At 35.1% G+C, this 11795-nt stretch overlaps 1 protein-coding gene across 2 annotated transcripts in view; it reads right to left on the reverse strand.

Annotated features, from left to right (window-relative positions):
- Positions 1-4639: 4639 nt before the first annotated feature.
- Positions 4640-11795, reverse strand: part of grxcr2 (glutaredoxin, cysteine rich 2) — an 8144-nt gene continuing 988 nt past the window's right edge. For both annotated transcript variants that reach the window (XM_015389867.1, XM_015389866.1), the window contains exons 3-5: positions 10200-10309; positions 7169-7396; positions 4640-6063 (exon numbers count right to left, since the gene is read on the reverse strand). In XM_015389867.1, the coding sequence (XP_015245353.1) occupies positions 5890-6063; positions 7169-7396; positions 10200-10309 (512 nt within the window). In that variant the 3' untranslated portion in view covers positions 4640-5889. The remainder of the gene's footprint in view (positions 6064-7168; positions 7397-10199; positions 10310-11795) is intronic.

An 11795-nucleotide genomic window follows, 5' to 3' on the forward strand; every position in this document is an offset into this window, starting at 1 on the left:
AGAAGGTGCTTTGGTAAGACGAGACCAAAGTGTAACTTTTCCGCTGAATTGCAAAACTCTATGTGTGGTGAAGAACTAACACTGCATGTCTGAACACACCATCCCCCACTGCCACATATGGTGGTGGCAGCATCATGCTCCTGGGGTGCTTGTCTTTAGCAAGGACAGGGACAATGTTGAGATTTGATAAGAGATACAGTAGATGGAGCCAACTTTAGGGCAGTCTTGAAAGAAAACTTTTTTGGAGTATGCAAAAAACTTCAGACTGGGGAGGAGTTTCATGTGTTAAAATGGTCCAGTCAAAGCCCAGAGCTTAACCCAATTGAGAATCTGTGGAATGAATCTGAAAACATAAACTCTCCATTTAATCCAACTGATCTCAACTGTTTTGCAAAGGATTGTCACTAGATATCTACCTTAAAATACTTGCAGGTCTAATTGCAGCAAAAGGTTTTTCAACAAGGTATTAAACAATTGACTCAGGGGGATGAAAACTTTTGCACAATACGGATTTCAGTTTCTGTATTTAAACTTTGAAAATGTGAAAGACCTTTGAGTTGGTCTTTTTAATAAAATTCCTTTTTTTTTAGTAAAATATTTATCTCTACACTATTAATTTTAACAAAATGTGGAGAAGCTCAGGCATCTGTTTATCTTGTAAATTTTATGCACTTCGCCTCTTCTGTTCCTGTTTGGCTGTGACTCCATCATGGAGAGAAATATCAGCTGTGCTGCTGCCATCAACACCTTTGTTTACAGATGATCGGCCTCTTTTTCAGTGTAGTCCTGTTTCTCTGACTGTGACTGGCTGGATGTGCTGTCTTCATCCTCTGACATGGGAGTTGGCTCAGAGCTCATCTGCCTGGCTGTGTGTTTCGTAGACTGGTCCGCCTTTTACAGCTGCGTTTTGTATCACTTCTTCTGTCCCCTTGAACCCCAGTCGGCCTCGGCAGATGGCCGCTCACACTGAGCCTGGTTCTGCTGGAGGTGTCTTCCTGTGAAAAGAGAGTTTTTCCTCTCCACTGTCGTTTCAAGCATGCTTAGTGTGACAGAATGCATCCAAGTCGATGAGTCAATGCAATAAACTGGTTTTCCTTAGATAGAAAACTTTGAATCAATTTGACTGTACGATCTGGTGAACTGTAAAGTGCCTTGAGATGTGTTGTGAATTGGCGCTATATAAATAAACTGATTTGAATTGAATTAAAAGTTTATGTTGTGCAAAACAATGACGTTTTCTATAAAAGGAATACTTGTATATTTTTGGTTAAGAGATTGTTTTTTAAAATACATAGGTAATTCACTACAGCATATTGAAGTGTCTCAACACAAAACACAGATATTTAGATTTTTTCACTAGTATTGTTCAAAGCAAATATTGCCTTTATAAAATAATAATAAAAAAAAAAACAGTTTAATGCTTATTTAAAAAGCATGTTAAATTTGGTTGCAAGACTCTGGATAGCAACACAGAAATGGAAAGAATGTAATTATCTGTATTACTGTCTATACTAAGTAAAGAGAAAAACACAAAAGCTGTAGAGTAAGATTGTTATTTTTTTAAGATTGAATATATTTGATTTTATATATTTTATATAATTCAATAAGCTTAAAAGCTAAATACTAATAAAGTTGCTATTTTTAAATGTTACAAATATCCTGTATGTGGTTTGACACTGGAGTGTCTTTTACCTTTCCCTGAATCCCTTTGTGCCAACAGCACAGACAAGGCCAAGAACAGCACTGTGACCCAGTTCTCCACCAGACTGCTTACCCAGTGGAATACAGAGTGAGAATGGTGGTTATAAAGAAAAGTTAAAAAGCACAGCCCTCATATCCATAGTGTTAACACAGCTCTGAGTAGATAGGTCAAAGGAAAAGGAAGGATGGTCTGGGAATTCACGTTTCTCTCTTGCAGTGATTTGATTCCTAGTTGGGCTCTTGTCCAGACTTATTCATACTGCTTGCTCCTTATATAAGGAACTCGAACACAGTAAAATAAAAAAAAGAGTATAGCTATACAAGGATGGGTCCACCAGTGAGGATAATACCGTCATAAAGTCTGTGGTCATAGCGTTGGATTGATTATAATTTACATTGTCGGGGAAGGGGGAAAACATCACTGCGACTGCAAGATGTCTTTCAGCTTAGTGCAGTTAATTTTTGTTTACATACTTCAAAATGATCAATTTAAGCTTATGCTTTTTGGTTTATTGTTGAGTAAAAATAACCTAAGGCAAAAAAAAATAAGTATACTGTGAATAAAACTATTAAATTATGTTCAAATCTTATTTTTACTCTCTCTGGGTGTATGACAGCTCCTGGCGGTTAAACATAATTTCACCACAGAGAAAACGCATAACTGCCTCAGAGATAAAGAGGTGTGAAAACATTTTACCACTGCAGTCAAAATATTTCTTTTTTCTCATAAATAACCCAGAATACAATGAAAATATGATTGATTGCCTGTGATTTCAGCTGGAATGGATGAAGCAAAATTACATATTATTATGCATTGAAGCATTTGAAGTTGTGTACCAGTTATAGCAAAACATAATAATACTTAAAGAAAACAAACATTTCAAAATATCATAACCAGTATTTTTATTTCTTTATTGTTACATTTAAGGTTAATCTTTTAATGATAAGAATAGATTAATGAATGAAACTGATTTTTCAGACTCATAAGAGGTTCCATGAAAATCAAAAGTAAAGAGGTTAACAAAAGAACTGAGCCAGTTGGTTGTTCTTTCAAACCAGTATACAAATCAGATGTTAGAGTAAAAAAGAAAACAATAAAAAAAAAAAAAAACATTAATACAGATTTGAAAAGTTGAATTTAAACTTCAAAGCTCTGAAACAAATAGAATGGCAGTATTACATAAATTAATGAATAAGTTAGAGGTTGGTATGCTATAGTTTGGTTTTAGTTTTAATTATTGGCCAAAATCCAATTAATACAGTTAAGACAAAATTGATTTAAGTAAGTATCTAAGTAATTATCTCTAAATGCTCAGGAATTTTAACCTGTGACAGAAAGGAATAGTTTTAGTCTATCTAAATATTAACATTTTTAAAATTTGGTTTCCAAGGTGTCATGTTTCTCTGACAGCTAGATGACTTCATGTGCGAACTTGTAAAAATGGTTTAATAGTCAGTCCTTTTTAGATTATGCATGATTAAAGGTGACCATTGAACCTCCATAAAAATAGCTTTGTTTTTTACCAGAATCAAGAATTTTTGTTAATTGAGAATAAACAACACTGAAAGCTACTTTAAATGTGAAATCCTAGTTTCACCAAAGTTTAATACTGAGGTCACTACTGCTTGTCAGTTGTGATCCCATTACATATTCCAACCAATATGGATGCAGTCTTGGGTTGACACATGTTTAGAGCCTCATCAGCCTGATATCAGACTCTAATTAATGAACCCAACGCAGAGAGATGGAAAAAATTTATTTTGATGAAAGGGGATCTGATCTCTGACCCTTTGTCTGAGATGAAAGGAATCCCAAAAAAAAGTCTTCATGAAAGAAGCAGGCTGATGATCTGAATCATGTATTAAACATTTTAATCAATCAATATGGGCTACTAAGTTTTCTGTTCAGACACAGCTCACAGCAGAACATGTTATCTCGCTCATTTTTGTATAAAGCTTTGCCTTTCAGCTAAAACAACAAAACACACAGAATGTAGAATCTGTTTTTTACTGATCACATCCCCAACTCCCAGTAATAATCTGAGGTAGGAATATTTCTGAATTATATCATGAACCCTTAGACTGCTGTTCACTTTTTTCTATCCCCGTTTGATCATTTTTTCTATTGCATTTTGCAATTAATTTGCTGGCTAAAGCAAACGTTTTCCCTTGTTCTATCTGGTCTCTTAATAATCTATGCATATGTGCAATTTGGAGGGGTGTTCCCTTCTCCCTAACTGAGAGTTTTATCTTATTTGCAGTGCAGTCCAAACAAAGTTCTATATGCAAGAGGCTTAAGCCTGGCCCAGGTAAAGCTCTACCCTAATTTCTCAGATGTCAAAGTAACACAGATGGAAGATAACTACATATTAAATATCAGCTTCTGCTTGTTGATTTAGGCTCCTCCACCTAGTAGTCAGGATTCTGATATTCTGCAGACAATGAGCCACCTCATTCTCACAACCGGAGTCTTGTCTTGATAACAGCTGCAAAACTCTCTTTCTCAATCACCTGTAAGGCCATCCAATTTTCTGTTTTTTTGGAATCCAAGTAAATCCCATTGAATTCTAAAATTTGAAAATTATTTTTTGTTCAAGTCAAAGGGGACAATCACAATGAAATAATAAATTAAAGTAACAATGAATAATATTAACAATGCAAATCAAATCTTGATTTTGACACAGTTTGATAGAGGAACATTGTGCTCGTATCAAGCTGTGTTTTTGTCTACAAGTACAGGTTCAAATTCAAGACAGCGAAGCAACTGAAAAAGGAATTCATATTTAGTGTTACTAATATTTCAACATGTCCTTTTTCACCTTTTTGCCTACTTTGCTTTAACATTCATTATAAGGAACAATTGAATGAGGATCACCAGAATTCGTGTTTGGAGACCTATATCTAGCTATCTACCTTATGACTCCCTCAAAGTGTCCATACTTCGTTTCCATGCTGTGCATTAAAAACCCCACATAGAGTGCCATGTTTTACTAATAATCTAACAGTTACATTGACTACATGGGATACTGTGGTTTGCATGATACATACAATAATCACTTCACAAAACTGATTAAATACCCATATTATTGAAACAATAGATACTTTGTCTTAGTTGTGCATTAAATAGCAGTTCAAAGCAGACTCAGTGGAAAGAAAACATAACTGGCTTTGCTTACAATTACCTAAGAACACTTGTATTTTAAAATTATATTTTGCATGATATTTCTCCAAATACACATTACCCGAACAAGTGACATTTAATTATTAGTGCGTGTTTACTACATTACCACTAACTACTAAGTTATGACTTTGCTGTGTGTTGTCAGATCCTATAAACTTCACAAATTTTAATTTTAGAAACTCTTGTCATAAACCTACAGTATGAAGCAAGTTGGGGGTGGGGCTAGGGAGTGGATGTCAGCTTTACTTTTTGTCTGCCCTGAACTGGCTCAGCTGTTGTGATTTATTCAAGATGTCTCCCACTTTGATTCTAAGCTAGTATGTACAAAGAAGTGAAGCTGTAGTTTGGAAACAATATTTAGGATGTAGAACATTTATGAACTCTTTATTTAAAGATGGTTTTAAAAGGTTTTTTGACTACAGTAAGTCTCGTTATACAATTGGTTGATCTTAACATGTTTCTCACAGTTTCCATATTTTTATGTCATCTGTTTTCTTTTCGGCTGATAAAAAATAAACAGCAATTAGCGCTGAAAAATACATCATTTTGACATGATAAAGGTCATGTTCTCTCCATATAATAAACTGGGAAAACAATTTGAAAAGAGCAACTTTCTCGATAAGAACATTTAACCTCCGTAGATTTGTCATTTTAATTAAAATTGTAACAAGGTTGTCGAGTAATGTTTTATGGGGATGAGGTGCACCAATGCAAAAAAAAAAGGAAAACAAAAAAAGAAAAAAGGATTATGTGTTTGTGTTATCTCATGCAACATTCACTGCACACAGTAATTGTTATTTCATGATTTTGTGCCTCCAGAACAGTCAGTATTCCCTATTTGACTTCTAATGGCTATGTCTCCTAGTAGAGCTCTGAAACATCCCACCAAGAACATTTTGGATTAAAGCAGTACTGCAGCTGAGGCAGTTCTGACAAGGCGATAGCACGTCGATCACACACTCAGGGCTGCACCCACACTGCCAGACATGGTTGCCAGCCAAATGGTGCTATTTGCTAGAGCAAGACTGGCACCTCTCCAATCCATGGGGGTAGCAGGCTTGGCAACGCAGATCGCTGATGGACTCATTGAAGCGGTTTGCTAGCATGGACAGCTTGCTGCCATGACAGAGGGAGCACGGAGCGCAGCCTGAACCGCCACAATGCTGGCAGCTGTCGGCCTCCTGGAGACAGAGCAAACACATTAAGGCGAGAAAACAGGAGATTGAAGAAAGCAACTGTGAGGTGAGGCAAAGGGTGAAAAAGGAGAAGAAGAGGTTGAATGGATGGAATACAGTAATACAAAAACATTCTTGAAAGTTCAAAGACAGGGCAAAGTCTTTACCTGCATATAATCATTCCATGTGGTCTTATCACAGAACCTGGTGCTATGGTCCTGCTTGATTACTTATTAGAATTTGGTTCATTGTTTGGCACATGTCTCTCTACTCCATGAAATGATGCAGTTTTATAGTTTAAATTATTACAGCTGTTTTAAAATAGAAAATCCCAAACCCGAGGCCAGTTCATAATTACCACCTTTTTAACCAGCAGTGACCTCCCTTCAGGGAATCCAAAACAAACTTAATGACTTATTAGGAGGATATTTCAACCACAATTTTAAACAGTGTCTGTATTAAATAGGTGTGTGCCAAGATAATTACGACTGTAACCTCATGAATCTGCACCTATATTGTTAGTAAATATCATATACTTACTATCAACATAATTGTATTATTCACAATAACTACAATTTCTAATCAATCAATCTGAACAAAATAACTAAAGGACAATATGAACATTCTTTCAGATACAGAACACATGTGACAATAACAGGAGATGAGAAAAGGATCAGTGATCTACCCAGAGTAGGAGGGAGTAATAGGAAGTTAGGTCTCCTTGCTGGTTTGTAAGTGGCAAGCAGATGCTGCAAGGGCAGAGGAAAACTGTGGACTCATCAGTATCTTTTCACACTAGATAGATAGCACTGAGACAATTGGTTAGCGGTTATTGCAGCAGGAGGGCCCTTAAAAAAAGAAGTGAAAATACTTGAGGACAGCTAAAGTAGTTGTTGTAGGATAATATGACTTGGAAAGATGTGATAAACCTTGCAGAAATGTTGTAGGACAGAAAAACAGTAAACGACTAGCTTTTTAAAACTTAGAATGAAGTTAGAATTGAAAAGAAGGTGAAAATGGACAAGTGAAAAGGAAAATAACAAGATACGGAAATGAGGTGATAAAAAAACCCAACCACACCATTGAGAATATTTTGGCCATTTTTTATTACCTTGGTATCTGTGTTGCTAATCCCTTTCTCTGAGTTTTCCCCGCTCTCCTCTTCCTGAACAGTTTTTTTCCTCCTCCGGCTTCCCCTGTCCATGGCCTTTGGACATCCCTCCAAGTCCAGCGGAGGGACAGAGTGCTGCCGTATCATGTCAGGCTTCTTCGGTGGTGCTCGTATTATGCGTAGATTGCTGGTGTAGATGATAATTTTGCCAAAGTCCAAAACTGAGGACTGAAGAAATGTCAATTTTTTTTTTTTTTTTTTACCATGAATGAATTTAAACTATATAGCAAGACAAATAACTCTATTATGACATTTTAAAGGGAAAAGAATAGGCTAGACATTTCTTTCCTTTCCTTTAAGAATTACAAAAAAAACGTTCTACTTGCAAAACGGCTTTCTTAGAATTCTTCAGTTTATATATACATCTATGTATACCTGGAAGGAAGGGATTGAATAAGCTAATAAGTAATGACGGTGCTGCTCTCCCAGGATGGACTCTGGATATAGTGCAAGTAGTAGGAGATGGACTGTATCAAAAATAACATCCCTGTTGGATAATGTCTCCCACCCCATGCATGAATGGTTATAGCACTGGAGAACCTTTGGTGAGACAGGTGCACTATTGTGGATTCATTGTCCTAGCCTCTGTTAGAACTTATAAAGTTTAATGCTCCCAACAGGCATAATAAGTATTGCCAATCATGTCATTGGTTGCCCATATCTTTCCCCTTCCTTTTGTTGTACTTAACTTATTGTGTTGCAGGAGATTTTAGAGTCAGAAAAAACAACCAGAGAGTAACACCTTTGTTGAAAACATAACAGGCTTTTCAGCCGAAGCTCTACTAATGAGGCTTTGGTAAACTGAAAAACAGCTAATCCTCTATTCCAAAGCCTTACTACAGTATAATTAGATTTTTAGAGGAAACTTTTGATCTTTAATATTGAGAACATGCTGGATCCTAATATATTTAAAACAATGTATTTATCCAATATTCTAAGCACATTATATGGTTTCACTGTGAATAAACAATCAGGGATAAGAAGGAAATGAGTGTGCCGAATACAAGTTTTATGAGCACTTGTCAACAAAATCTCACTAAATAAATATCATTTAAATTTTCCACTTCATCTTGAAAAAAACAAAAGCAAATATAGCATGGAATGCCTATTGCCAGTCATTGCATTCTAAATATGTAATGCTCTAAACTGATTAGCTAATGAGTTAGTTCAGCTTTTCACATTTAGATCACAACCAATTTAACAATAGCACCTAGAGCTTAAAGTAGCATCTGGCATGCCACATTTAAATAATGGCATATGCTACTTGAGATGTAGCATATTCCAAATGAAAAGTGGTATATCCCAGTTGATAATATGTATATTCCTTTTGAAAATATGCATATGCCAATAAATAATGCCATATGCCACTTTGAAATGGCATATGCCAGTTTTTACCAAAGGTCTTACATGTGCGCTAAATGTCATAATGTGGTTTTATTGATAATTAATTTTTGCAGTTATGCAAAATAAATATTAATATATATGTGTTTGCGAATGTGTGTTTGAGAAAACAGTAAACCTTCATACAAACTCTACCATTCTATAATTTTATCAGTATGCAGTGGATCGTGAGTGATCTGCTAAGCGTTTAGCCTTTCCATAATAAAAAGCTGGGAACACAGCTACTTTTAATTATTATTATTTTTTTTTTATCTTTTGAAAGGATTTTGGGCACATGACTAAATAAAGTAGCTATGTTCTGTCTAACAAAAATGGCTTTTTAATGTGAAAATTTTATTTTTTGCCACTTCTCAACTGACATATGCCCCTTCTCAACTGGCATAAGCCATTTTTCAACTTGTATACAACACTATTCAAACAGCATATGCCACTTCTCAACTTGCATAAGCTCAATATCCTATTCCTGGGAAATTTATATCTAATACTATATTCTGACAAAGACAAAGTTTGTTTCTTATAACACATTAAATGCATTTAAACAGTGAAATTTAAAGATAACCGTAAGCCTAAATCTGCCAGGACAACGATTGGGTTTAATTTTACAATAAAATGGATTAGAAGTAGTATATTTTTGTTTCAGAGCATATCAAACAAGGTATAGATCTAAGTTTAATCAAGAATCTGTGGCACCTGTGGTATTTATCTTCAGGTAACACAAAATACATGTCAGATTAAATAATACTACTTATACTTCAGCGATAGTATCTAGGTCTTACTTTCTTGTATCTCTTACACTATATCCGTTGGTTGTGCTGTTCTTTTTACATCTCTTTGCAGGTGATGAAGCAGAATGAAAATGTTTTATCATTGTCTCCCTTTTATCTCCTCTTTCTTTAATCTTTTCTCCTTTTTTTCTGTTTTTCCTTTCTTGTCCTACTTACATTACATTGTCCATATAATCTGTAAAACTCCATGCATAATTATAATAAAGCAAGTTATATGCATAAATCAAGCGGAACACTAAGGCGATAGCCGTACTGCTCCACTTGTGAAAGTAAAATCTGTTGGGCTCTTTTTGGCATCAAGACAATTATTCTTATTGCCACATCGCCAACTGTGGCACAACTTGACATCTTGACTGTTTTGCAAAGAAAGCTTGGGCAAAGGTTTGCCTAGTTTATACACAAAGCTAACAAAGACATCTAACTAAACTGAATTTGGAATTGTGGGGAACGTGTGCACCACTTGGTGTTTGTATATCTCACAAAACCTTTTTTAAAGCCCCAGGTTCAAATTCAGTTTTATCTACATGAAATTACCTGTATTAATTTTGCTTATTTGTTCCTTTTCTACAGCAACAGAATCTGAGTTTATTTGACAATAATTAGAGAGCTTAAAACTACTTAAGGAACGTTTATGTTTAAGCTAATAACAAATCTGTCCTGATGAATTAGTACAAGGATTAATTAATCAAGAAGTTCCTCAAACTTTAGACTTTCAGGCAGATAAACTCAACAATGTAAGCAAGACATTTATCTTCCATTGTCTCATCACAAATAAGCTTTATTACCTTGCTGTCACCCTCTGTTTCTTCTGTCTGACCACCTGCAGGCTTGTAGTTTCTGAGCCCTCGGTATACATTTATTCTTTGGGCAATGAGTCCTGTTGTGGGATAGAAACCTGTGTAAAAAAACAAACAAAAAACGCATAAAACAAAAATGAAATATGTTTTAGGACTGATAAAGACATTGCGCTACATGTTTCAGAGTAAGCCAAATACTGTATCTGTAACACAAATTTTAAGTTCCTAGTCATTAAACTGATTAAATCAAAAGTCAGGTCTTGACTAATGCAGTATTTAAATGCTAGCATGAAAATAAAGAACTACAAAGGAATTCTTCAATCTCAGCTCATACTACTACTCATTACTTCATGCCCTTTGTTAAAATTGAGTGTAGTTGGATTTTTCTTAACATAATTTTGTGTCAATAAATAAAATTAAAAAAAACAACTACTTAGACTGTGTCATTTAAATATGAAGAGGAGACAAAATTTCTCTCATTTCAACTTCTCTTTACTGACCCATTAAAATCCATGTTTTAGGGATGCACCGTGCCACCCACTACATGTACTCTGTTTTATCTTAAAATAATATTACAAGTAAATAGCTGAACTGCATATCTGTTGCTCTCTCCTAGATGCTTTCACTAACAGAGGTGTTGTTGCTATTGACTACTGTAAGTTTACTTTTTCTTAGATTGATATATCAAAATATTTGTTAATCATAGCATATAACCTCTTAAGTTAAGCAAAGCTTAGCTAACGTTATCTTTCTGTTGTTCTTTTCACTTTTGCCTCATGCATCTACCATATGGCAGTAAATTAGTAACCTGATCCAATCAACTTTTGCCATTTGTTGGTTCATTTCCAGGCTAAATGCAACTGGCCTGAGTTCTGTAGATGTACACATATTTATCAATGGTATAACAACTTGAGTTTGAATGAGGTCCATTTTAAATACATGTAGTTAAATTTAATAACTTCTTTATCGTTGGATTTTTTTTGGATTATACGTTTATGTGTGGGCTGCTCAGTGGCGCACTGGGTAGCACAATCTTTGTAATATCTCCTTCTCTGGAAGTCTATTTTCTTATGAATCATTTGTGTTTGAAGATGGAATCACTGCAACCATTCTCTTCTGATGTGGTTTATTTGTACATTTATTTTTGCCTTAAAGGATATGCTACTTCTGTCTCTTGATTATTAAAGCTATGAGCAATTCCAGGTTCTCCACTAAAAACTTTTACATGTCCTCTGGGAAATTTGTTTGATGCTGCATTTTGTGTCACAAAAATTCTATTTAATAGATAAAGATCTCTATACAGAAGCCAAACTGACCCTGAGGTGGTCATGGTATGCAACAATACTCTTGTTCGCTGCTACATTTAAACAATGTTCAATTGATACTAAGTGGCCTAAAGTGCACCATGAAAAAAAAAAACCTCCACTCCATTATCACTCCACCACCAGCCTGAATGGTTGACACCAAGCAGGATGGATAATGATGGATTTCAAGCTGAAATCAAGACTCATCTGACTGTGTTAAGTTTTTACATGCTGTAGACAAATCAAATTGCATGTGTATATATGTGTGTGCACTATGTGA

The sequence above is a fragment of the Cyprinodon variegatus genome, unplaced genomic scaffold, assembly GCF_000732505.1.
Source record: "Cyprinodon variegatus isolate N-32 unplaced genomic scaffold, C_variegatus-1.0 Scaffold478, whole genome shotgun sequence".
NCBI classification, from domain to species: Eukaryota; Metazoa; Chordata; class Actinopteri; order Cyprinodontiformes; family Cyprinodontidae; genus Cyprinodon; species Cyprinodon variegatus.